The sequence below is a fragment of the Ursus americanus genome, chromosome 11, assembly GCF_024610735.1.
Source record: "Ursus americanus isolate L20-20 chromosome 11, mUrsAme1.1.p, whole genome shotgun sequence".
In the NCBI taxonomy this organism is placed as follows: Eukaryota; Metazoa; Chordata; class Mammalia; order Carnivora; family Ursidae; genus Ursus; species Ursus americanus.
In genome coordinates, this window is record NC_142137.1 from 59,559,548 (window position 1) to 59,587,490 (window position 27,943).

General features: G+C 46.2%; 1 protein-coding gene across 7 annotated transcripts in view; it reads left to right on the forward strand.

Annotated features, from left to right (window-relative positions):
- Nucleotides 1–27,943, forward strand: part of UST (uronyl 2-sulfotransferase) — a 299,636-nt gene that overhangs the window by 168,235 nt on the left and 103,458 nt on the right. For all 7 annotated transcript variants that reach the window (XM_087865574.1, XM_087865573.1, XM_045805312.2 and 4 more), the window contains exons 4-5: nucleotides 10,021–10,100; nucleotides 18,425–18,578. In XM_087865574.1, the coding sequence (XP_087721700.1) occupies nucleotides 10,021–10,100; nucleotides 18,425–18,578 (234 nt within the window). The remainder of the gene's footprint in view (nucleotides 1–10,020; nucleotides 10,101–18,424; nucleotides 18,579–27,943) is intronic.

The following is a 27,943-nucleotide window of genomic DNA, read 5'->3' on the forward strand; positions in this document are numbered from 1 at the left end:
AAGTATTATTTAATCTGGGTACCCCTTGGCCACTCAAGCTGACAGATAAAATTAACCATCACATCACCCAGTGAGTACAGAAATTTGGGGAATAAACAAAGCACATGGTTTACTATCAGATTGAAACCATAATTAGGGAAATTTTTACCCAGGTCCACTTCTTTCTGACATAATCCTCAGCTTCGAGGCATTCAAAACCTCCCAGACAGAAGGAACCTTCATTATTAATTTACAATAGCCTGTCTTTCTCTTTTATCTTGGGGGATAGTAGGACTCTTTTAAGACAATAGCAGAACTAGTGGTACTCACTGTAAAGCCAGATCGTTTGGTGTCTTCCAGTGCAGACATCAAAAAGCCCCTTCCTTTGACAACTTCCATTAAAGGCTCTCTTGAGTATCAAGTTTGAATAGTCATTTCCAATCAGCAAAAAATATTTTGAAATCAGCCTTTATAGATTGTGCAGTAGGCTCTCAATAGAAAAATCACACTTGGTGACATTTAAGGATATCACGTGTTATGAATAACTAGAATAGGACTAGGTTCTCTTTCATTTTCTTACCTGATCGAGAAGCTCATCCTATCAGGCTGGTTATGCCCTTGTCACTGCCTGAAAGAAAATGACTATGAATAATTAGCCTTGTTATTGCAATTGTATTACAATTATTGAATTTGGTTTTCCTTGGAGTCTAGGTCTTTGGGTCTGTGTATCAGATTATATTTAAATATTCCTATTGTGGAAACTGTGCCCACTTCTCAGACGTCTCATAAGACACCCCGTAGCTTGATTTTAGTGCCCACTGCTAAAAGAGTACAAGCAACCCAGAGAGAACAGGACAAAGGCCAGCACAGTATGAGACACTGCGCTATTCGGGAATGCCCTTGAAGAGAAAAGACAAAATACAGTGTTTAACTGGGCCTTTGCACCTACTTTGCTTCCTGTCAGAAGCAAACATGAGAAATTAAAATAAAGTTGTGACTCTCAAGAGAAGCATGTTAGATTTAAAAATAACGGTAACTTACTAATGGTATATACATTGTTAAATCCAGAAAGGGTTAAAGACAGAGTCATCCTCGTCCTCTAAAAGAGAGGTTAGTTCTCATCTGTTTGGAATGATTGGCTTGTCTGGAAGCCAGGGAACAGGCTAGACAATCTTTTAAGGTTCTTTCCAGCCCTGTGATTCTGTGATATATTTATACAACTTGTAGCATAATCTATGTATGGTGTAGTTGAAACACTTCTGATTCCTGTGGTCAGTGTAACCTAGAATATATTTCATTACTTCATGATTCCAGATTCCTATTAAATTATAAGGCTAGTCTTTAAAAACTGCGGGGAATGATAAGGTAGGAAAAAACAAATGATTCGGCTGTGACAACATACGTAACGAGTGACAGCTGCCTCTCTGTAGCTAGCTGACTGCTACAGAGAGGACCCAAGTTTCAAGAAGCTCGAGAGAGCTTCAAGGAGCTCTTTCCCCTGTTATATGCATCCCTTGTGCTCAAGTTACAGAGCGCATAAAGCAAGTGGAGGAAAAAATATTATTTTAACCTAATATATTCAAGAAATAATTTGCAGTAAGAATAGCTCCTCTGCTCGGTAATTTATTAAAGGAAAAAGGAAGATGTGATTTCGGAGATGAGTTAACATTTTACAGTCAGTGATTCTCAACCTTTAAGCTGGGGCGCTCTGACATGTTCCCATGGAAACACTGTTCCCCATAGTTAATAACAATCCCACTTCAGGTGCAGCATGAGTTAAACAGGCCCTTGTGGGCTGGCCCAGTCTCTCTCCACCATGTAGAACGTTTCTTTTATGAGAAAATGTGTTCCAAGTTCCCAACTACTGACTTACAAATGAACTTTGGAATAGTATCCACTCATAAGAGTGGAATTATCTATACCATTCCATTCATACACAAAGGCACTTCTCTTGGCCAGAGTCAAATTCATGCATACATTTCTCCCTGGAGGATAGTTGTCATTACACACACACATACACACACACTCCGCGAGTGCAGAGTAATAAGTTTAACTAAGTCTATTTAATGGAATAAGACACTGAAGGGATTATTAAAAAGGAAAGGGAGCACAAGGACACCAAATGTTACAATACCAATAAAAATCCCATTACATCTGCCCTTATAGAAACAGAAAGACCATTGATGTTTATATTTTTAAAACTCTACCTCAATGGAAGAGTGTGGACACCTGCTGCTGGCCAAATGCTGGACATTTTCGGGGCATAGGATGCAAGCCCGTGAGAACATCATCTCATTTATACCCTGAAACCTGATTTCAGTTTCTTGGGCTGGTTTAGATAATCTCTTAGAAAATCAGAAAATGGAGATTATATACAATTTAAAAGATAGGGAACTATTTTCCAGAAGACATTAGGGTTATCGCAAAAAAACTCGTAACCATCTTTGTTAATGGTCTGACCCTATTTCAGATCATGGCTCCGAGTACAATGAAGGTCAGACCTTCACGCACCACGGGCACATCACAGATATAAAGGATTCAAAGTTATTTCATTCTTATGGGAGAGGGGCAAAAACTGTTAGATACAAACAAAGAGATCGAGAAAGCAAATAATTTCACTATTTTTATTTATGTCAGAGCTACTGAGAATTGCACATTGGAAATGGCACTTGCCACATGCTAATTATTTTACTTCATTACTTCATTTCATTCTTTTGGACCGAACATTATACCAATGAATGGGTATAATTCTTCATTTTATGGCTGGGAAAATTAAGACAACCAGATTAAGTCACTTTACCAATGAAATAGAATAGAATGCCTGTGCTGCTTGGACTTGAACCTGGGTCTTCTAGAATCCAAAGCCATTCTCCCAATGCAGTGGCTTTCCATTCTGGCTACACAGCAGAATCTCCAGCAGAGCCTTTGAAACACAGAGTTGCAATGGCCCTTCTCCTGGAGATTCTAGGGTGAAGTCCAGAAAACTTTGTACTTTTTTTTACTGAAACGTCATATAGGGTTAGGAATCCTGTCAAAACTCTCACATCAGCATTTCCCTAAGTGGGTTCCTGAAAATCTTAGTCCCCTGAGGCACTGAAAAAAAAATTTGTTTTAAAGAAAATACCATGGTTAAATAAACTTAGGGAATGCGCTCCCCCATCCCCAGGTCCCCCCTCTGGGAGATTTATATCAATTGTTCACATTTTAAAGACTGAGAGTTCTTTCAATTAAAAACCAAATTAACAATCTATTGAATCGGCTTGCTCCTAGAGTTTCCCAGTCTTACTTGGCCAGGGGAGGCTTTCTGAGCGCTTGTGGCTGTGGCATACATCCCACAGAACTCCCACTCCCAGCCTGGAAAATGCTGCACCAGCCTCTTCAGTCGCTTCTGCCAATCATGCCAGGAAAGGCTACTCTTTCACTATAAACTTCACATCTGCTTTGACTCTCTTCAACAGCTATTCAAATTATCCAAACCTTGAAAAGTATTCAAGGGGTGGAGGAGACAGAGACCCTGTGCCCGTGCGCTCTGGACTGCTTTCGCTTCTTGGTCAAAAACAGAATTACTTCACCATGTTTGAAACTCCCCTTTGCCTTGCTCTCGCCAGTGCAAGCTCTAAGCGTGACCGTGACAATGTAGCATTGCAACTCCAAAAAGGAAAACTCACCTGCAGAGACCATGTTGGATTTGGAGGTGGTCTAGAGGCCACGGGGGCTCCTTCCAGGTTTCCCTACGGCAGGGGCATCTGGCCTCTGTTTATTAACAAAGGTTCACTTGCTCCGTTCCAGAGCCGGTCTCGCTATTGTGTCTTCATTCATTTGGGTGAATATTTATGGAGGACTTACTAATAACGCTGTATATTGAGCCCCGATTGCACGCTAGATGTTTGTGTACCTTTTTTCTAGTCCTTTCTTCGACATTATTAGGAAGGTGTTACCACCCCATTTTATGCGAAGGAGCAAGTGTTCAAGAAGAATAGGGGAGAATGAGACTTGAAAGGGAACTGGGGTCAAATCCAAGAGAACACTGAATGCCAGGCTAGGGAGGTGGAACTTTATTCAGTGGGCAGTGGGAAAGCCATTAAATAAGCCGTTCTTAGTCATGACAAGCATCAAAATCTTCTTGGGAGCTTCTTCATGACGCATGTTTCCTGGTCCTACCTACTACAAAATACTGAGTTAGACTCTTAAGGGTAGAGCCCTGTTATTTGTATCTTTGGCAGGAAAAAAATTTCCAAAGAGGTCTTCATGCACAATTCTAGTGAAGGATCATTGCATGAAAGGCTCTAATTATTTAGAAAGTTGTCATTTTATTAAAGTGAACCCTCCAGTAAGCAAGAAAAATTCCTTTTTCACCTGAGAGTCTCTCAAACCTCTGAAGCCATCATGTTTCCTCTGAGGTATTGAGTGGTGGTCTCCTTGGGAGCCTGCATGTTTATCCCAGGAATGCTTCCCTTGCTTGAGACGCATCTGGAAAAGTCTCTGCAGAATGACCCTCAGAGTTTCCTGACTTTATAGTAGTAGCGACAGTGCCCACAGGCATCAGAGCTGCTCCGGCCGGACCTTGGAATCCAATCAACAAGATTAGCGGACTATCTATCTCCAGGTCACGGGAGGGATGAATTTACCCAACTTATCTTGGATTTCTGCAGACAAAAGCTGAGTCTGCTAAATGGAAACTCAGTAGAAAGAAAAGGTAACCATTGGAAGAAGGAACAAGGCCCCCAAAATTACAATGTTTTCTTCTGTCCTTCCAATTATAGCAGCAAGATTGATTTTCTCTGCTATTCAGACCCAGCCTCTTTGGCTTGTTCGTGTCATTGCTCCCCCTAGTGGACTTAGTCTACATTGCAGGCTTTTGTGGGGGGCGAGAGGAAGGTAGGAAGGCCATCCTGCCTCTTGCTAGAAAGGCTTCCCCGCAGGCAGGAGGAAAAGGGAAAGGTAACCCGAGCCTGGAGCTATCCTCCCAGTCTCTGAGGTTAAAGGGCCACAGAGTTCTCCTCTGAGCAACTCCTTATATGGCTTTGATGTGTTAAAAACATGTCTTTTCTTTCATTAAGATGTTTTGCAAAAGTATAAGGCCTCTAGTTGCTCACAAGGGACATGAGAATTCAGACCAGAGTGGGGTCAGGACTCTGTCAATTACCGCTGACAAGCATTTTCTAAAGATGTTGGGAGTGAAGTCTTTCACTAATAGCTGTGCTTGTAGAACTGCAGGTAAAGGTTTTCTGCTCTACCATCCCAGCCAGTTAGATGGAAAACAAAAGATTCAAAATCCCTTCCTCACAGATCCTCTGCATTATAAATTCCGTTTGATTCTTACCTTTTTTTTAAAACCTCAATTCGTTTTCATTCTCAGATGCACTGTGGCTTAACTTCTTCCTTTAGATATATTCCATTCCATAGCGTTTTTCCCCCCAGTAATTTTAAACCCATTCCTGTTTTTGTTAAAATATACTGTTTTCCCACCTAGAACTTTAAAAATATATATGTATTCTCTCTGATATTTTAATGCTTTCATATTTTATTATTTTTAATGCTTTTCCACCTGCTATAACTTTCAGTTTTTCAGCATATCACATGAAAGGTAGAAAATTTATATTCCCATAAACCCTCTTTAGTCTCTGGAGTTATTTTGCTAACCAACCTCTTCCTCCCATTTTAAGAGGTTATGTATAGATCACAAAGCATCAGGAACGGTGAGAAGATTGCAGCTCAGCGATAGAGACAGGATTTCTGGAGTCTGGAGACCACGATCTCTGAAGCCTTTCTGTGCCTCAGTTTCCTAATCTGTAAAGTGTAGATAATAATACTTAATCTGTGGAGTCATTTGAGGACGAATGAGAGCATGTGAAGAAAGAGCTTCTGGGTCCAGTGCGTAGCCCAGAAACCACTCAGGAAATGATCGTGTAGTGTTGCTATGTCTTAGATGTCACCCCAGGGTGATGAATGGACAGGTTTGTCCCAGAAAGGCTAACCGCATCACCTGAGAGAGAATTCTGTCTTCAGTGAACGTTTCTTGACTCCAAAAAAGTCTTTCTGAAGAGGGTGTCTTCACACCGTAAGCAGTTATGAGGTATGTGGTCTATGCAAGGCTTTCTGGAGAAGTAATTAGAGCCCAGCCTCGACCCTCAAGGGCCTTACAGTCTGGTTCAAAACTAGCGCACAAACTCTACTATGATGTAATGTAAAAAGTGGGCATTCTAGAAGATCCTCAAAGCACTGTGGGAGATCAAAGAAGACGATGGGATTTCAAGCCAAAGACGATCAAAACCAAACCCATTTGGCCTCACTTCTGCAGCCAGACCAGTTCCTGCACAGCATTCCCTGTCCTCATGAGTGGGCAGCAGCCTGCAATCAGATCCTGCCAGGGCTCTGGGAAGCTCTCTCGACCACTCCCTCTTTCCCTTCTGCGGCCACCTGGCCACAGGCCTGAGAGGATCCTCCCTCTTTAATGTCCAAGAAACCTCCTTATCTGTCCTCACTTTCAGTGACTTCCTTCCGTGGTTCTCAAACCTCAGTCCCTTAGAATCCCGTGGAGGCCTTGTTAAAACACAGATTGAGGGCCCCCACCCCCAGAGTTTCTTCTAATTCCCTTGGTTGGAGTGGGGCCTGAGAATTTGCATTTCTAGCAGGTTGCCACCCCAGTTGTTGCTGATGCTGCTGGTCTGGGGGCCACGCCAGGAAGCACTGTTTTAGCTCATGCTCCGATCATGTCCTATGGGGATTATTGCCCCATTCCTAGCTAACTGTCTGTCTCTAATCCTTCCCATCTTCACATTCTCCACCCCAATCTCAGATCTGGAAGGAAAAAAAAAAAAAAAAAAGCCCTTTCTGACTCCGGATTGCCCATAGCATCCGTATCAAAATTCCTCACGTGACCTCCAGGGTCCTCAATGACCCCGCTCCTAACTTCCCGTCTAGTGATAGCTGCTGCCTGGCAGATCCCACACCTGACCTCTAGCACACAGAACTCCTGGCAGTTTTAACATCCAGGTCATTTGGGGTCTTGTCCTTGGCATCTCCTGTTCACACTGCCTGCAATGCTGCGGGTCCCTTTCTTCACTTGGCAATTCCTGTGGGTCCTTGCAGACCGCTCGGGAGCGCCTCCTTGGGGAAACGCTACTCTGTACCTGCGGGCAGAGATTGATGCCTCACCGCTGTGCGTGCTACCCCATGGTGGTTATTGCACAGTGAGACTTGCCTGCCAGTCCACCTCGCCCACAAGACCTTGAGCTTCCTGAGAGCAAGAGCCAAGTCTTTTATCTCTATAGCCATGACCCCAAATGATACATTGCCTGACACGGAGTTGGAAATCAGTGGGTGTTGAATGAAGGGAGATCCAGGAAGGCTGCTTTGAAAGAGGCAGGCATTTTAGCAAGATGTAAAGGTGGTTAGGGTTTGGACATGTAGAGGAAAGAGGAAGAACATCCCAGAAGAGGAAGCTTGGGCCTCAGCTTGGACATAGTCAGGCTTGGACACAGTGTGAGGAAGAAACAAAGAGAGGTCTGGTTTGGCTGTCCACGGGACATCTTGAACGTCAGTGGAGGGTGAGAGGAAAGGTAGACTCAACATGACTCCACAAGTGATTAAGTATAAAAGTCAGGAAAGACCCAGATCAGATGTAAAAATAGGGATAGTACCATTAACCAGGACCACACGCCCCGGAGATGGAGTACGCTGGTTGAGGACTAAAGATGGACGAGGACCAAGAGTGTGGTTTGGGCCATTGTGGATTTGGGGACACTCCACTGTCTTGTGTTTCTGTGCCTTCCCTCTCACCTTACTTAAGTTTTGATCTCCAGGGCCTAGTAAGTGCTCAGTAAATGCTGAACGAGTGAATGGTGAATGAATGTAGGCAGCGGAGTCACAGTAAAGGCCAGCAACGATCCTGCATGGGCCAAGGAAGAGGACAGGTGGTTTCTGAGATGAATTAGGTAGCATCATCATCACTCATGATGACATGTGGGTAAGACTTGGGCAAGAGAAAAGGCAGGCTGCTGGCAACAGTGAGAGGGCCAGGAGCGAACTCTGGGGAAGGGCAGCAGGCATGCAGAAGACCACTGCCTGCCTTGAGACCTGGGGAAGGTCTTAGTATTTGTGACGACAATCAAGGGACACTTTGACGGTAATGCCTTTAACCTGTGCTAGCGGTGCTTTGTAAGTGGCTTCACTATTTGTGTGCAGCGACGGAAGGTACGAGAGCGGGATATGCTCTCCGCCTTCACTCTACTAATGCAATAAACATGAGCCTTAGTACTTTTCTTCTATGTTTAAAGGTACGTGGAGAAAGAGTTACGCACTGTCACTGCTAATCCATTTCTCCCTGTGAAATAGACAACTTTATGACTATTATGACACTGTTCTCCAAATCTAACCACTACTGTTCTTCCATTCAATTTAACACATTGACATGTGTTTAGAGAACATAATATAATGTTGAAAATGTGAAAGAAGCAGTTTTTCTTCTGACCTGTTCTTCCAGCCTTCCTGTACAATACCAGGGGGCTTTCTCATATTACTCATATAGTGCAGAGACATAGTTGAATAAAAATAATCTAGAGATTAAAGCATTAAGTGGTCTTTATATTAACACACCCACAGTGAAGTGTTATGTTTCTAAGCAGACATCCTCAGATGTCTTTGGTTGTGCTTCTAAATCTGTAATTCTAGTTGGTAGATCCATCGAAAATGAAAATTTGCAATGTGACCAAGCAGGAAGTTCTAGTGCCAAAAACAAGCGCTGGGATATGCTGGGGGGGGGGGGGGTGCAGGGGGCGGATGGTACGTAGAGGATAAACAGCAGATAAAGAGGTAAGATTCAGTTTCCTTTTAGCTCGGCTGAGGGACATGCAGACCATTGTTTACCCATGCCTGCCACTGATGAACAGAGCACAAGGTTATGAACCACAAGTCATTTACTTTTAAAATACAATTTCATTTCTTTAAACAACCATGGTAAGCATGAATATCTAATTAAAGGCATTAGACACTGAGGTCCTAGTGTAACAATCTGTAATGCAGGTGCTAGTTGGCATTCGTTCATTCAACAAATATTTATTGAGCATTTCTGTGCATGTCAGCCCTGATGGGACATGAGAGACCAAGGCAGAGCCGGGGTCTCTGTCCTGGATTTCCAGACTCTGATTTTACTGTTGTTGCCCTGAGTATGGCTAACACACGAACGCCTGCCTTTGTTTCCAGTTTTCTAGTTCCTAAGAGATGCTGCACTTCTGATATCCATCCAAAGTGGCAATTCTCAGTGTGCTCTTAAAAAATTCCACTGTGTGTCAGTATTGATGGGGCCAATTAGAAACTCTAAGGAAAGTGGAATTCAGGAAGTCAGGGAGTCGTAAGAATGCTTGGAATTTCTAACAGATTTTACTAAACATTTTCCGTATCATGACATGTTCCAGAAGACCATAAACGTTGCTTCATACAAATATAAACTCCTCTTTGCCTTGCTGATAACTGCAAATAAATACTTCAGATGGCCACCCACCAGAACCCCAAGAAGTTTGGGGCATTTGTGTGTTCCCTATAAAATATTTGCTTTGTACATTTTTGTAGTCAAAGGGGAAAATCATGAAGTGTTGGCTCCTTTTATTCCCAGTGTTAAAGTCTGTAGAACCAGTTTCAAATATTTCTGTAGATCTCAGTGATATCATTATAGAAATGTAAAATAATGTTTAACCTCTTGTCTTGATTTGACTTTTAAAGGAGGGGAATAAAGACTTTTTTTTTTTAACTTAAATTTCAGTACAGCCAGACACTGAATTCTCCAGTTAAAATGACTTAACATGTCACATTGTTTTCATGGTAGCAATCAACTAAATTAAATACAGGACTATAAATTTGGATAGCAGTTTTATTCAGCAAGAAGCCTACCGTAAAGTTCCTAGGTGCTGCACCAAGCACAGCTGTTTGGCCCTGGTCCAAGAGGTAATAGTGAGGATAAAGGAGTAGGGAACATAACCTTTAGCTTAATATAGTTTGGTAAATTAGATCCTATATATGCTAATTTTGTACTTTTTTTAATAGATGGAACTGATTAAAAATATAAGTACTGCCGAACAGCCCTATTTATTCACTCGACATGTTCATTTCCTCAACTTCTCAAGGTAAGATATTTTCCAGCTTAATGGTTCTTTCATTTCTTTTTAGTACTTAAACTCCTTCTAACACACAATTATTTTAAAATCTACCTTCATTTTCAAGGTAGTGCAATTGCCCCTGAAAGGACTTTTTAATCCATTTATGTTTGCTGTGGAGGGACCCAAATTTGAAATATTTGGACAGAAGCTTCATTTCTTTCTAGAATACTAATCTTAAATCTTTTGAAAACTTGAAATAATCTTAATGCAAAGCCATCTGACCTGATAGTTCCATTTTAAAGAAAAAATCAGATAAGTATTGAAACAAACTAAGAGGCAAGAGATGGGTATTTTAACAGAAAGATTTCATTGCACATGTTTATACAATTTGAACCCACACAGGACTCTGGGAATCACTTAGTTGTGGAGTCATGTATTTTGTAGGATCCAAAATGCTAGTACTGGCCTCCCTGCTTACGTTTTTATCACTCCATGTGATTATTCTAAATCTTGCATGATTGATGCTGATGGGGTATTTTAGAACTTTGTTTTTTTCTTCAGCTGCAGGGACCTTCTGATCATAATGCAAATCTTCAAATTTAGGGTTTTAGACTCTTGATCTGTTGAGCTGCTGATTTCCTGTTCTGGGCATTCTTTTCCTCCTTTAGCCTAGGTCCCCTTGTCACCATTCACTCTCTGCTCTTCAGGCTGGCCCGAGTCTGTGCTGACAGTCTGTGTGGGCTGACAGAGCGCTGGGTCCAGGGGCAGATCTGAACAGCCCAGGACCCCTGGGCCTCCCGCATTCTCCATCTGACGGGCACTTCCCTTACTGCTACAGTTCCCCTGGGGATAACAGGACCTCACAGGTCTGCAGAGAGCAGCAGAGGTCCTGTTAGCTAATGCTGGCCTAATGCCTCCCCACCCCCGAGGTCCAGGCACCCAGGAAGGCTGGTGCTCAGGGAAAGACAGGGCTCGGCCTGAGTGTTCCCTGCTCCTGAGTTCACACCTGAGCTGCTCGGAGTTGGCGCACAGCTGCCCAGCCCCAGGATGCCTAAGGGTCTAGGTGCTGGGAGGAGGAGTTTTAGCTTTCAAAGGACTTCCCTGCTGTGCACCAGGCCCTGTGCAAATCAAGTGTAAAGAAAGTGAGAATCAGCAGAGCAAGTTACAGAGCGGCAAAGAGAAGCTGCCTGATCTTTACAAGCAGGTTCCCCCTGAAATTTCCCCACCTACCTGATAACCAGAGTTCCCTTGGATGGGGAATAAGCATATAGGACACCTGCAGAGCGTCCTTAGTGGCTCAGTAGCCTGAGTGTGTTTCCAGCCACATGTGTGGAATGGCTTGTTACTTGATTGTCTGGGGTATGTGGCCTGCCTCTCACTTCCAGTCGGCCAAGAACATATAATTCGACATAACTAGATAACAAAGTCTTGTTAGCTGTTTCAGGCATTGCGTTTTACGACTTGCAGAGACCAAAGCACAGCCCCCCTGACCCTTGCCTTTCTCGTGAGCTTCCTTCTGCGTCACCCCTGACATCCTCTAACCTCATGATTTAACTCTCCTTGGCTTCATGGGTCAAATTTTTACAACCAAAACAAATCGCAATGCAACGAATTTTAATAATTGAGTCAGGACAGTGTAAAACTCTAATGACAAGCCCAAGCCAGTACCTTAATTGGGTCAGCAGAGCAGAGCGCAGCATGGAAACTATACCTTATCATGGCCTCCACTGTTAAATTCATGGCTGAGGAGTGTTTCATTTTCATCGATTTAATCATGAAAAATATGGTCAGTACCTTTGAGAAGACACCACATCTGCAGAAAACAGTGTTGGCCTGGCTGCCAGGACCTCTGGGTCTGAGACCTTCCCACTGGCCATGACTCTGGGCTAGCACTTTCACCTCTGGGCAGAGATGGGAGGTCTCTGTTTTCCCATCTGTAAAATAGGGACAGTTCCTGCCCACTCCTACCTTGTAGGGATGCTCCAAACACACGAATGAAGGAAAGCCCTTCCACTTCCTTCAGAGAAGGATATTACATATATGCAAAATGGAATTTATTTTTTTAAGGGGAAATAATTTTATTTGAAATAAGACAAGTCCAGGTATGTATTGACGATTACGCACACTTAGTGCAAAGCCGCCACGTTGGAATGTGTGAGGGCTTTCCCATGCTTTTAAAAATGAGTTCTATATTTTGAAGTGCAAGGCACAGAGATAATTAAGCTACTCTTAAAAAAACCTACCCTGATCATTGCTGACAGTCATATATTTGGTTGGCTTGGTTCAAGATAATGAGGTTATTAAGAGAAGACTTGATACTGTAACTTAATATTCTTCGTTGATATTTGACTTCTAATCTTCCTTACATTCTTAACATGCAGCGAGACACTGCTGGTAAGCAGAATAAAAGAATGAAAATCTCCCCTCCCTCCCTCCAGCCTGTGCACATAACTGCTCTGAACTTCTGAAGCAGACGGCATCGTACCGAAACGAATTGCCCCCGTTCTTTCTTTCTTTCCATTAAGTATGTCATTCTTGCCTCGACATGCAGACACTCTGAGTAGTGCAAGCTGCTATCCTGTGCGCTCTTGGCGATGAGAGAGCCGACTTGGTTCATTTATTCGTCATGTAGGCATCTTGCCCTGTTCCTTCCTTTCCCTAACTTTAGACCTAGAAGGACCATTTCACCATATCCAGTTTTATAAATTCAATCATCGAAAGCAAGAGTGGTCGGATCAAACCGATGTTTTCATTGTGATTTCGGTGAAGGCTTCGTGCCCCGCGGGGGGATCAGCAAACTCTGAAGCCAGCAGAAATTTCAGGCGGGTTGGGATTCGGAAGGGTTTCCACGATACTGCTCTTTTCACACGGTTTTTGAACTGCCTAAAACTTTGAGCCAGACAAATGTTTTCCAACTGAACTACCTGGAGAATTGAGTTAGAATGACCTTGGCCTAAAAGATGCTACTCTTTGTTGTGACGTTTTAGGAGGATTTTTAATATCTGTGTACTCTGGTTTCCTGTGTCCGTTCCCAGAGCTAACCGAGAGAATTAACAATTTTTGAAAAAGTTCAGCCTCTCAGCATCGATGAACTCTCTTTAAGGGCGTCCCAGATCCACATGCTGCAAAGACTGTGACAAACAAGTCAGTTTGTCTTCCCTTCACCCCCACTTTCTGTTTGTTTGCTAAGTGTTTTGGTGGGGGAAGGCAGTAACTTTCCAACCTAGAGTTCCCCTCAACCCTCACCCGGCATCTTTCGGGGAAGACCCTGGGAAGGGCTGTGTCGGAGCACTACACTGTCAAAATAGTCCAGGCAGACTTCAGGACAGGTCAGTGCGCTCAGTAATTTCCCACTACAGCCTCCGAGCCCTCTTTTCATTCATGACTCCCTCACCCTCCTTCCCTTCTGCTGCTTTTCCTCATTTCTCTCCCGTAGTGGCTCCAATGCCAACATGAACTCGCAAAAGAAAAACATTTAAAAATAAATCAATCACTCGAGAAGCAGGCAGGGTGCGACGTGCAAGGGGAGGTGTTTTGGACACCTTCTCTCTTCCCTTAACGCGAGGCCTTCATTACCGGTGCGAACAGAGGCTGCCCTCTGATGGCATTGTTCGACAAAACAAATCCGATCTTACTGATTCCATGATTCCGTGGGGTTTCCACGGCTTACTTCTAAATGTTGACTTGACATTCTCATTAGCAAAGCCATCCTCTTCAGCCCCGGTGCCCTGCACGTCTTTTGTAATGGTGACAGAAATTTCCAAGTTGGAAGAGGGTGTCAAGATAGAAATTGATATCAGCAGTTGTTGAACACTTTCTTTCCCTCCTTAAACATAGCCCAGAAGTTTGATTTTATGCTATTTAAACACTGGCTGACCAATCTTGGGAAAATGGCGCTCTCTCCCTCACTTTCCTCTTTCCCCCAGCGGATGCTGCTGCTTAGTGGGTACGTAAAACCACCTGTTGGGTGGGCCCGTTGAAAATTGGTATCATGCGGACTTTCCCTGAGCCCACCTCACTGCACCCCACCAAGGACCTTCCCCCTTGTGGACTCATCTTGTCTCCAGCAGGAGGCCTAACCCCAGTGTCCCAGCTGCCCCTCTCCTCATCCCAGTTTGTCTCTGCTTTCCACCAGCATATGCTTCCACCTTTCTTCCCTCAGGGCACGCCACGGAGCAGAGGAAGCTCAGCCTCTTCTGCTTGTGTTTTGTGAAGGGAGGTCCTGTTCCCGTGGCCAAGAACTGAAGTGTCCACTGTCTTGGGTTGTGAGGCTAAAAGGAGGTGCTTCCAGCCCATTCCAGCAGAGGACCAGTAAATAAGTATCACTCCCTTCTTCCTCCTGCAGGGAGCTCCTCACCCTGCCCCCCAAACAATCACATCCTTTTCCATGATGGCTTTTCTCTCACTTCAAAATGTCTCCTCCCTCACTGACAAGGATCAAAGCTGGGCCTCTAGCCACAGGGTACTTGTCATCTTTTAATGTAGGTAACAGCACAAGGATAACCTCTGCTTTTAGGCTAGAGGTGAAAAGAAGATATACTTTCAGTAGAATGGAAATTGCCAGGGGCCAAGAGGAGGGGAATATAGAGCTTCGGTTTGGGATGATGAGAAAGTTCTGGGAATGGATGGTGGTGAGGGTTGCACAACAGTGTGAATGTGCTTACTATCACTGAATTGTACACTTAAAAATTTTATGTTATGTATATTTTACCATAATTTAAAAAAAGACGTACTTTCAAAAGGTGTTTCCAGCCCTAGAAAACTGTACTATAGTGGGAGGACAAAACGGTCTTAATTCCCTAGAATAATTTTGGTCATAAGTCTTATTGTTTACTATATGCAGTAATATTCTAGGCAGAATATCACCAGCAATTTGATGAAAGTGTACCTAGAACTCTTACCCACACGCTTTACATAGCTATTGGAGAAAAGCTGATGTTGTGGGTTAATTGATTAAGTAGCAGTATGGGGCAGATATGGAAGAAAATCCTCAGAATGAGATATTTAGGAATGCATGAGAAAAAATGAGAACCATGTCGTTATTATTCCTAGAGGATTACATCCTGCTTTGGATCTTCATCTTCTCATCAAAAAACAAAAATAGAAAGAACATGATAAATTTGCAGAGGGTCAGAAGGAGACCCACAGGGGTGATTAAAGAGTTGATAAATAGGACGTATGAACAAAAGTCAAAGAAATTGAAAATACCTGCTATTTTAGGATGACTTAAAAGACAGCTTCAAAAGTAGCTGTTGTGACCGAAGGACAAGAGTGTGTGCTGTTAAGAGAAAAAGAAAATATGGCCTGACTCCTGGGCTCTCGTGGGCAGGCACAGCACAGAGCCTATCCTCAGTTGTTGTCAGCACAACTGTTTAGAGTTTCATAAAGACCAAATTAGAAGTACAGATTAAAAAATAAAAGGAAGGAAGTGTGAAGACAACTGCTAAAGGAATTTTCAAGAAGAAACACACACAAAAGAATTTAAAGGAATTAAAATTGAAGCTGAAAAGGCTAAAAGTTGTAAAAAACAAAACCAACCAACCAACCAAGAAACCATGAAGAGAAGCCAATTCTTTATGTTGAGTGGGTCAAACAAAAGGAAATGCGCATGAAGGAAGATTAGGAATTTTGGCTGGGTGTACCAGAGACTCCTCAACTGTCAGGTTGGCTGACAGGATGGGCTTTACCTGGAGGCTCTGGAAATGTTCTCTTCAGAGTTGAAACATAAGGCAGAGGGTTGTGCTGTGTGAGATTGGGTGGGGGTGCAAAGCATTCTCTGTCTCTCTCTCTCTCTCTCATACAAGCAGTGGCAGTAGGTTCAGGAGATCAAGAGACCTTCTAAGGGTGACCAGGAATTCTAACTACAACTAAGAAGTATGGAAGGAGGAGAAATTGACTTTGAGAGAGGGTGGGATGAGGGGGGAAATTTGTTTCCCTGGGACACACGGTGATATTCTGGCCTCTTTCATGTGACTGGCACACCATCCCAAATTCGCCCGTTTGGGAGGGACCTGTGTGTCCTAGAAAAAGGCCTGGGGCCTGCAGCCTGAAACCATTATTACTCTCGATTTCTGGAAGGGGGGAGATATATATCAGACATCTCTCTACTGTTCAAAATTTCAAGAGAGTGGCTATTATATTATCTGATACTTAACAATAAATTCCTAAGCCATCTAAAACTTCTGTTTGGGAAAATTATTCTGGAAATCTTGCATTGGGCTACCGCGTGCTCCTGGGAGCGAGTCACCCAGGCTCGAGGAGCCTTGTCAGTCCTCACGTCTACAGCCCTACGCGGAAGATGCCTGTGGCCAGACTGAGAACTATCTCACCATGGGAAGCTGTGCATTGATTCACATGATTGGAGAGTTCTGCCAGTTAGCGGTGATGGTCATTCTTCACATGAACATAGAAGTAGAGAGAGGTTTTCCAAAGCGTGATGTAGCTGAGGGTTTCACTGCATTCACGTTTGGCCCGCAAGCTTTGTCTTCCTGATCCGTAGCTTTATTACGTAGTTGCTGCTTAGCATAGATACAGACTCAGTGTAATTAAAAAGAGGAGGATCCACGCGGGATGCCAGCGGCTAGCCGGCTTGGCACAGCTGACTTCGGGGACTAGCGAGCTGCCCTGCGCGTGCGGCTACGTGGATGTCACCTGCATACATCTGGGAGCTGACAGGATTCCTACCGGCATGGCTCACCTGGCGCGCGAGCAGCGTGCTTTCCAAGGTGGAGTCATCCAGGAGTCCAGAATGTCATTCATGCATCCTGGTGCCTGAAATTCCGCCCCTGAAGAGTCGCTTCTTTTTTGTCCCTTTGGATTCTTCTCTCTGAAGGTTCGCTTTCAAAATGCAGAGAAGCTGAGGATGACATTATGTGCGTGAATACACAGAAAAGGATCGGTGGCGTGTTAGGTCCACTTTTCTCTACAGCAGAGCCCTGTGATAGCAGCAGAAACTTGCCAACTTAGAAGCAGATGCCCAGGCAGTCACGTCTTCATGGGTTGAGCACCTGCTGTGTGCCACGCACCATGCTAAGTGACCTCATTCCCCACTCTAGGAGGCAGTCTGATGGGAGAGGCAGACCTGGACACACAGTGCTGGAGAGAGGGACGGACACAGCATGGGACTGACTTGCTGAGGGATGCGACTGACTCTGGGCTGGGTTTTGAAAGGTGACAGAGTCTGCCAGCTGAAGAGAGGTGGGAGGCTCATGTCCGTTTTTCTCTGAACTCCTTCTGACCCCTGACAGAATGTCAAGGCATCTTCATCAGAAGGTCATGGGGTCACAGGGTAAAAGGAGCCTGTGGGTCCTTCAGAGCAAGACCTCTGTCCAGAGCCTGGAGTGTTCTCCCAGTCTCCTCCGGGTTAACTGTTTTCAGGCGGGTTGAAGAGAAAGGGGAGGAATCCTTAAGCACAAGTCAGCCAACCTAATCCTTTTGCCTTGGGAAGGCCTTGCCCTTAGGCTAGCATTCAGAGCATTGCTCCAGCCCCTTTGTGGAAGGCATTAAAATGGAACACCTAGATATTTGTTTTATTTTTATCTAAAACCACTCGCCATCACTTGAGGATAATTACATTGATTTCTGCTGTGTTCACATGTCCCTCACATTATTAATTTTCTCAACTCTGGAATCTTCTCTCCGTGGTTCAGAGCACAGTTCCCGGAGCCAGACTGCCCGGGTTCATAGCCCGGCTCAGCCACAAACTGCTCACGCTGTCCCTGCCCCCGTGTCAGTGAGGAGGATTATGCTTTCTACCCCACGGACATGTTGTGAGGCTTCTGTGAGGTGGTCACAAAAGGTGTTTACAACAAAGTGACTTAATAAATGTTGTGTGTGTTTAATAAATGTTGGCTAATATTACCCACTTCCTGGAGAGCACCTCACCTGAGACTGTTTGAACCAGAATGTGAGAATAAAGCACCGTCTCAGCCAGCGAGGAAATCAGGATTTACCAAACATTCTGGGAGGGCCAAGCCCTGGCAGTGTGCGTGTGCCAGGCCCTGGGAATACAAAACCCCACCCCGCGCCCCGGCCCCCGGGAGCCCACAGCCTAGTGAGAAAACAAGACAGCGTCCCCACGTCCCTGCTGACGAATGCAGGCGCTGGCGCAGAGCCGTGCGGCTGACAGTCCTGCCAGCCTCCCAGCGGCCACGTGCACGGACGTTGCCGGCACATAACAAACCGCCCATCGGGAAGCACCGCTCGCTGCTGACGTTGTGCACTGGTACCTTAGCAGCTGGGGTCCTCGCGTGATAAAATGTGAACTGGAGGGGAAACAGTGTCTAAGCGGGCTTTCTTTTCCTCCAGAAGGGATGGGTTGTAACAGCTCCATGTTTGTGTGCGTGTGTTAGGTTTGGAGGAGACCAGCCTGTCTACATCAACATCATTAGAGACCCCGTCAACCGGTTTTTATCTAACTATTTTTTCCGTCGATTTGGAGACTGGAGAGGGGAACAGAATCACATGATCCGCACCCCCAGCATGAGGCAGGAGGAGCGCTACCTGGTAAGTCCTGTCGCATCCGAGCAGCGGTCCCTCCCCTGCCCCGGGAGTGGCCCTGGAGGCCGGGGAGCTCTCCCTCTCCTCCTTCCCCATGGCGTCCCCGTGGCATTTCCGTGGCACCCTCCTTGGGGACGAAGTTTTTGCCAATGAAAAGCTAATTGTCCCAGATGACCCAGATCCTGGTGAACATCTTCTCAAATGACTTTCTAATCGTGTTTTTCGTGGTTTGTCTTTAGTGCTAGATTTTAGATCCTAGAGAAGGAAGAACCTTTCCTCGGAGGTCCTGACCTGTGCTGTTGTCATTTAGATGTGTTTAGGAGTCTCTCTTAGAGGGCCACAAAGTGTTTCCTCTGAGAGAGGGGTGTTTTCAGAGGAGACCCTGCAATTCCATAAAGGATGTGGGCACACGCGTGACTAGTTTACAGGTGGTCCGATGTCAAGTCCGGGTTCTTGTCGCCACAGCACAACAGAATCACGCCGTCTTGGCAAAACTATCTAATCTTTCTGGGCTTTGTTTGGGGACCCTCAGCTCCGTGGGGATGTGAACTTTGACCCCAGGAGTTGTTTCCACAGTGCAGAGTTGGAAACGAAAACGGAGGGCCAAATGATGCATCTTTCCCCCAGCACCAGCGCCAAAATACATTTCTCATCTGCTTGTGACCCAGATTGACAAAAGCTTGCTGAGTAGCTGAGAGCCCATGGCCAGAAAGCAGAAATCCTGGTCTGTGTGTCTGAGGGAGCCTGTTGGGGTCACCCAGACCCATCCTGGGCTGTCGGGCACAAGCAGAAGGAGCAGAAAGGAATGAGGGGTCCGTGCAACTCTGTTCCCAGGACGGGAGAGTGATGCAGAGTCTGAGCCCACCGCTGCCAAGGCCACAGAGCGTCCTGGTAGCTAAGGACAAGTGTCGTTCCTCACAGGTCCAGCCAATGACCAAACTTCTCTTAATTTTTAAAAATGTAATAAGAGTATGTGTTTGGAGGATGGGAACATTTTGGATGATATCACTTTCATGTCTTAAAATCCGTGAGTGGAGTTGAGAAAACTGAGATGCGTGGAGGTTGTGTCTTCTCTGGTGCAAAGCAGCTCACTCATAGATGGGCCAAGACCCGAAACTAAGCCTTGTCCCTCCCCATTCAGGATATATTCAACTACGTATTGCTTTAATGAAATATTTTTAAAGTGGCTTTTACTTTTTTTCAAAATTTTATTGGTAAAAACTCTTATCTTTTTCTTTAAACTCCATGTTACGAATATGGCTACATATTTTTTATTTTGTGACAAGTACATTTTCAGGGTATAGAACCACTTAGCAGTGAGCTAGGCAGGCCAGAGCGGGGATCCCGCAGGACCAGCCAAGAGGGTCCTTGGCTTGATGCAGGATGGAAATCAAATGCGAGCCAGCAGGAGGTGAAAACAGAATTTATTGGAGATACAGAGAGAAAGAGACCTAGAGAGAGCAACTGGGAGACTTGGAAAGGAAAGAGGAGGTCTTTGTCTTTGCTTGGAGTCTGGGTTTTTTATTGGCAATTATGGTCTGGTGCATGTGTCCTCTCAGACCTCCAGGAGCTGGTCAGAACAAGGACAGGGTCCAGGGGTCCTTCATCAGTCATTCATTCCCCGAAGCCAGTAGTCCTGGTGTGGAGATATCTAGCAGCAGTAGTCTGGAATAGGCACGTGATGCCTCTGTGTGGTCATTCCTTAGATATCTGGAAAACTCCAAAGATGTCATTATCTCTTTGTCCCTTACAGGGAGGACATACATGAAGGTAAGGCATGTGGAGGGAAGGAGTGCAGGTCCTAGCAAGAATGGGAACAGGAAAGAAGCAAAGGGAGAAACCAGCCTTTTCTGTCATGGGGCCCCTGCAGTGGGTGCATGTGTGGCTCATTCAGAGATCAGCAAGGAGAGCCGTGTGGCTGGTGCAGAGTGAGCAGTGGGGCCAGGAGAGTGGCAGGTGGAGAATTCAGAGAGGTAAGGTTTGGAGACAACGGATCTTGTACAGCCCTGTGGGTCCCTCCAGTTTCTCTAAGTGAGCTGGGAAATAACATGAATGACCCCAAATGGAACACACCTTCATCAGTGATTCCTTCTCCTGAATCTCCATGAGAAAGCCTGAGCCCTTCTCCCAGCGGGGGTATGTCGTCCCATCAGCCTTCAGACATTCTCAGCAGTTCTCCCCCGACTTTCTAGGAGTCAGGACCTCCCTCCTGCTCTAGACCTTATCTGGCAGATCCCTGGATGCTTTCCCTGCAAGTCTCACAAGACTCCTCACACTCAAAGTGCCCACACGGTTCTATTGAAAATGGAGTTTGTTGGATGGCGACCCCAGAGTTATGCAGTGCACAAGCTACACAGCTGTACGGGGAGGTCCTGATGTTCTTCCTCTGTGCTCTCACAGACTTCTGTGCTGGTTATATCATTTCTCTGGATGAGATCATGTCTTAACTTCTCTCCTGTCCTCCCAACATAGATAGAGTTCCATCTATGTTCCTGGCACCCAGAAGAGGGGTTAAAATATTGGAGGCCTAAATAGCATTCTACTTACTAAAAAACAAACACATAATAATATGGAAGTTGAGGGCAGTTCTCTAGGTTTTTCTACCCTGTTATCTTTTTGCTGTCCTAGAAATCATTGCCCATCACATAAGTCTTGACACATTCACACACGGTAAGTCGTAATCATTAGCCAGAGAAGTTGTAAACAGGAGAGAAAAAAAATCATGGTTTAGATTTTTTTTTTAAAAAAACCCACAGAGTATTGAAAGTTGGTAGTGGAGGCAAATCTTCTATGTTTGAAGGGGAGGGAGCTGCCTTTATGGTGTGATTTGAGAGATTCTGGGGAAATTTCCCGGCCTGGAATTCTACCCTTAGAGATTTGCAGGGGCCCCCTTTCCCAATGTAAGCGCCGTGTCCTGGGAAGGGCCTAGGTCCGATGAGCTCATGTCATTCCTTGGCAGGGCCCCAGCAGGAGAACACTGGGCTCCCCAAAGCAGCAGAGGGAGAAATCAGGGGAGCATGGAATAGAAAGGGGAGCCCAAGGGACACGTGACTCCTTCATGACCCGACCCCTGCCTGACCCAGTTAGAAGACTCTTTTCTTGTTCAAAGGATAGTTTGTTTATTTGAAAGAAGACGGTCTTTTGCCTTTTTTTTTTTAATAGCTGAAACTTTTTATTTCATCTCCTTGGTCCATTAAACCCTTGAAATAAAACTGCCCCCTTTCAGAGCCTGTCCTCATTTTGGCAAGCCCTGGTGGTCAGTTGTTTGACTCAAAAGAGGGTGTTGTTTGTGTCTCGGTAGGGTGTAGGGCAGCTGTGAGGGGACCGCGGGCCCCTCCACTAGGCCCTCCCCTGGGGGCGAGGGCCGAGAGGGGATGCACAGGGGGAACCCACACCCGAGGTGTCAGGCGTGGCAGCCCCCCCCCCCCACCGGGGCTGTGTGATGAGGCCTCTCCCTGAACCCTACACGCACACAGAGTCACGGGGACCGGCCCAAAAGGGGGCTACTGCTGTACCCACGTTATTCCAGATCTCAGCGCTCAAAGCCACTTGCTTTATCCAGTTGCCAAAAATCAGGCAGTTCTGCTCCTGGCCCTGAGCCTTGTAACGCTGCTTAGCATACAGCTGAGAGAGGGCCAGGGCCTGTGAGCCTGCCCAGGGGGTAAAATAATATCATCTTGTGATGCTGGGTGATTTGGAAGAAAGTAGGAAAGGGTAAAGGGATCATAGGATTTGCAGGGTCCCTGGAGGTCATGAGGAAACTCTTGTTTCACAGGTGTAGGACTGGAGCCTGGGTCTAGGGGTGGGTCAGAGGCCCTGCCAGAAGTTGAAGCCTGGCCTCCCAACTCCATGACTATATGGTTGGATCACTGGGATCTGATGCTTTACTTCCTGGATAGTAAAGGGAGAAGTGAACTGGGCTGGGCCAAGTCCTATGCTTTTGGAGCAAAATCATTTTGTCTTTACGAAGACACAGCTGTTACAACGTTTTTTGTTGTTTTTGTTGTTTTTTTCCTCCAAATATTCAAGCGTCTTATAGCTATTTCCCATATTTTCTGGAAACAAGTAGATTTTTCTAGAAGCTTCTATTTCTTTCCAAACCATGCTTCATTTATATTCACCAAAAAATAATTTCAAAATAAATTATTGCTAGAACGGATACAAATTCAACTTCTAGCAGCCACGCCATGAAAAGATGGTTCTCTTGGGCTCATTTCTCTTTGTCCAGAGCCAGAAACGTGGCTGCCCAGGGCAGAGGTGGCTGCCTTCTTTTTTGGTTTTAGTATCATAAGGTGGGACAGAGCTGGCACAGGCGCACTTGGGTACATCCCAGCATAGGAGACTCTTCTCCAGCTGGAGTCCAGGCTCCTTTATTGCCAACACAAGGAGATACCTGGCACCTGGAACTTAGTTAATGAAAGAATGAAGGCTGCTAAGTAAGGAAAAGCAACTATTGTGATTGACAGGTGAGGGAGAGCATCTCATGCCTGCAGAAGCCACTCTCTTTTCCAGTTGCTGAATTTCCCTGCAAATGGATTTCTTGCCTGACATTTCCACTCAGTTAGTTATACGTGTGTGATTTCTGCTTGCCGTTTGCCTAAAACCTGGCCCTAGGAAGTTTCATGGTAAAATGTTCTGCAGAGATACCAGTTTGCACTTTCAAACTCCCAAAAATGTCACGTTGGCCTCCTGGCTCAACCTTATTGCAAATTCACTGGACGACCCTCCACGGGATGACCCTCCATTTGAAGAGCAGGGAGAGGAGGAGATTTTCCCAGAGAGGAAACTGCCTCTGTGATACTGTTTATTCGGCTTGGCTGTAAAGCATGGAAAGTAATACATGTTTAAAAGAAAAGATGCATAATTTACAGCTTCTTAATTTATAAAGAATTCAGTGAATCATGTTGGCCCCATCGGATTCTGGAGAAGTTTGAAAACTGGCCAGCGTCAGCAAAGGTTTTCAGAAAGCTATATGCATTTTAATCTGCTTGCAAGTTTTGGACTCTGAATGTCCTTTAGCTTTAGAAATGTATATGTGAAATACTCACTTCTGGAAATTTCCACTCTGGCCTGACCAGCTGAGGCTGTCCCATGAAAGAAACCTTAGGTTTGCCTCTGTCTCTAAAGCATCCTTCTCCTTAACAAAAAAAAAAAAAAAGGAAAAAAAAGGGGGGGATTTGAATGATCTGCTTTTGAAGTATTTCGATAAATATGTCTTTGAATTTTTGAAAGTAAAAAAATAAGACTCCATCTCCAACGAGTTCAGAGTTGGCTTCGAGATTGCAGTCAGAGAGCACTGCCTCGCCGGGTGACCCAGCCAGTGGTTTAGCCTTTGGGAACCTTACTTTTCTCATCTGTACAATGGGGACATCTTGCCCCCCCTTTGTCTGTATCACAGGGTTGTTGGGAGAATAAATTAAACATTCTACACAGAAGCACTCTGATAGCTGAAAGTCTCCTAAACATGTCTCCGCACTGGTGTTTTCATTCCCCTGGCTCTCTTCATGGCCCCCGAGACCTAAAGAGACTATTTCCCCTGTAGACAGGGGCTCCCATTCTCATGTGGCTCAGGCCACACTGGGCCGTGTCCTTGAACCGTGAGGTTCACCTCCGCCAAGATCTCAGACTGGCCCCACGAGGCCCCTTCCCCTGGGAATCTGTTTCTAAGGAAACTGCTTCTCTCTGTGTTCCCAACAGCTGGAGACACGTTTTGATCCCAGCCCACTGGCATCGATTTGTCCCGTGTTTATTTACTTGGAAGCCTGAGCAGCTGCGGGCACGGGGCTGGAGGCCGCAGAGGCAGCGCGCTCTGGGCTCCTAAGGCGTGGGGAGGAAAGGTGTGCCGGCCCCAAAGGCTCTCACATGCCCCGTGAGCCGCGCACAGGCACAGAAGAGTCCCCGCTCGAGAGAAATGTTTTTGAAATCCATTTGTCCTGAGGTGTGTCCAGAGCGGTCCAGGCATTGTTAGAGGCAAAACCACTTCTGGGGTTCTGCAGACCGTGGAGGGCCCCGGGAGCTGCCGGCAAACAGAGACGATGACGTTGCCGGAAGAGGGGAGGCAGGAGAGCTGAGAACAAGAAGGGGTCTTGGAGAAAAGGCCGGCTAGGAGCCTTGTGAAGGGCAAACAGAGACCTCCAGCCGCTGCTCGAGGTGCCACCAAATAGTCACCGCCCTGCACGTGGTGTCGTGGCCCTGCACGTGGTGTCGTGGATTAGTGTGCTCTCCTCATGTTAGCTCACTCATCCTCCAGCATCCCCTAGGGTAGGTATTACCACCCACCCCTCGGCCCCCTTTTACAGGCTCAGAAGGCGAGCCCAGAGAGCCTCCGTGGATAGGGCCACACTCCGAACGCGAGGCAGTTGCATTAGGCCACGTGGGTTACAAAGAGCTCAGACCCACTCAGGTCGCCTCAGGGAATGGGTCGGGGGAGCAGAAATGTGAGAGTAATTACGAGGATGTGTCTGGTGATGAGGACGAAGGACCGCTATGGCCAGCGAAGGCCAGGACGTGCCATGCAGAGCCCGGCCCGTGGGAAGGGCCAGGGGCAGCGTGGAGCCCAGTCTCACGGCGGGGCACTAGAAGGGGCTCAGAATTGGAGCAAGGCCTAGCCACCACGTTATGTCGGCGCCAGGCCACCCAGGGGTTCCCAGCTCCCTATTCAGCCGCTCGCTCTCCTCTCCCCAGCATCAGTGGCCTCGTCCGCTGCTCCCACAGTGGTGCCTGGTGTTTCTCTTTAGCTCACATTCCAGGCCCTTAGTGCCCCTGAATCGTCCAGCTGGTCACTCCGCCCAGCCCCCTCACACGTCATGTTTGGCTGCCCCGACCCAGGTCTCCTCTCTGCTCTGGTCAGGGGGGCCGTCAGATGGATGGGGCAGGATGGAGTAGCCTGCCTGTTAGCTTCCCATTGCTGCTGTGACAATTTACCACATACCTAGTGGCTTCAACAACAGAAATTTCTGTTACATTTCTGTAGGTCAGAAGTCTGACAGGTCTCACGGGGCTAACATCAAGGTGTTGGCGAGCTGCATTCCCTTTTGGAGGTTCAAAGGGAAGACTCACTTCCTAGTGTGTTCGAAGTGGACAGAATCCATGTCCTGTGGTTGTAGGATTGAGATCCCATTTTCTTGTTGGTAATCCGATGAGCACCATGCCCATTTTCTAGAGGCATCTATGTTCCTTCAAATATGGCCCCCTTTTTCCACGTTCAAGGCAACCAGTGGTGAGTTGGGTCCCTCGCCTGCTGTAAGTCTCTCCTCCTTCCACCTCATTCCTTAAACCCAGCTGAGGAGGGTTCTCCACTTTGAAGGATTCCTGTGGTTAGATGGCGCTCACTCAGAGAATCCAGAATAATCTCCCCATTTCAAGGACTGTAACCTTAACTGCATCTGCAGATCCTTTTTTGCTCCATAAGATACCATATTCACAGGTCCCAGGGATTAAGGTATGGACATCTTCAGGGCCCATTATTCTGCCTGCCACAGGGTCGCCAAGGACTACAGGTCCTGAGGGGACTGTGGAAGTGATGTGAGCATGACAGGCATTTGAAACTCGACTTGTCCCATCTGTGGGTGGGAGCTCACATCTCCTTTGCCCTGTGGCATGCCACCATGCAGTGACACCAAACTATAGCCTCCCTGCTTCCAGTCTACAAAACCAAGAGTCCAGTCATACATTTTGGTGTTTCTCCTTCTACTAGTGACTCATCCGTCCATCCATCCATTTGTCATTCATTATTCAGTAAACATTGATAGTACCTTCTGTATGTCAGGCACAATAATAGAAACTGGAGATAAAATATTGAGCAAAAATAGACTCTGTATCTATCCTCATAGAGCTCAAGTCCTATAAGTGAGGCAGGCATTAATCCCCAAACCACACAAATGCATGTCAAGTAGTAACTGCATCACATTCGTTCATGCAGAGACGTGGCACTGTCTAGGCATAGAATGAGGCACTGGGCAAGTCTGGAGGTCAGAGAAGTGTTGGTTGAAATAAGACCTAAAGGGAAAGAGGAGAAGAACATCCAGACATAGGGAACAACACATGCAAAGGTCCTGTGGCAGGAGGGAGCACAGTAAGCTGAGGGGGAGAATGAGGGAGGCTGGAGGAGTGTGAGCACAGGAAGGAAATAAAAAGCTGAGTCCAGTAATGTGGGCAGACAGGGGTCAGGCCCTGTGAAAGAGCACTGGAAAGACACTCAGGATTTTAAGCAAGGGAAGCATGTTTACATGGGATCCTGAAATTTTACATTTTGAAAAATAAAATAGCTACAAAATACAGAATAGAGAAGGACTTCAAGTATATGCGGGTAGACCAGTTAGTTCAAGGCTAAGTGCACAGATCTAATTGGGAGATAAATCGAGGAGGGAGTATTGTGAAGTACTGACCACACTCAAGGAACAGCTCCAGTTTGGGGCAGGGGTGGTGATGGGGGAGCATTTACAAACAAGTGGAAAATTCTTCACTGTCCTTCCAGTTGTAAACTGCCTGGCTAGCAACAGAAGAACCAAGCTTGAAAACCTTACCACCAGCCAGGAGAGAGGTAATAGCTCAGTGCAGCAGCACAGAAATTGTCATTGGCTGGGATGTGTTTAATTAGCAAAAGACTAATGCGGATGCAGCCTGACAATTCAGGTGAGGAGGATAATCAGGAAGAGTGGGCGTCATTGGGGGAGGCTTCCTAGCCCAGGTGGGAGCTCAGTCTTTAAGGACGGACGTAGATTAAGGCAGGGATAAGGGTCAAGAGGACCATAGGAGCAGAGTGTTTGTGCAAAAGCCCGAGAGCCTGAAGCTTGCTCTTCGGTGAGCTGCACAGCTTGGCTGCAGGGAGGCGAGGAGCTTTGGGACGGGTGAAGCAGTTCTCCAGATGGCCCTGAGCAGGGGAAGCAGCACGCTTTCCTGATGGAAGGTCCCAGCAGGAGCATGAAACCCAGGGGCCGCCAGAGCACAGCCAGGTGCATCCGCTGGCCACCTGTCAGCTGAGCTCATCTGCTCCCGACCCCGCCCCTCACTGTGAGTCAGCGGCCCCTGCAGCTGTCTGCTTGCTCGGGGCTCAGCTCTGCGTCCCTGCTGGGCCAGTTGGCTCATATTCACAAAGGTGATGGTTCTCAGCCTGGCCACTCATTAGAATCACCTGGGGGGCTTTAAAAACCACAGTTGCCTGCCTCCCACACCCAGCGATGCCGGCTTAATTGTTCTGGAGTGCAGCCTGGGCTTTGGGATTTGTTGAAAGCTCTGGAAGTGATGCCAACATGTAGCTGAGGTTGAGAACTATGGCAGGATAACAGCACATCCATCCATTCTTGGCTGTATTAGCAGGAGCTGTTCTCACGGCGAGACACACCTCCTGAATATCTTCTAGAGTCTTACTT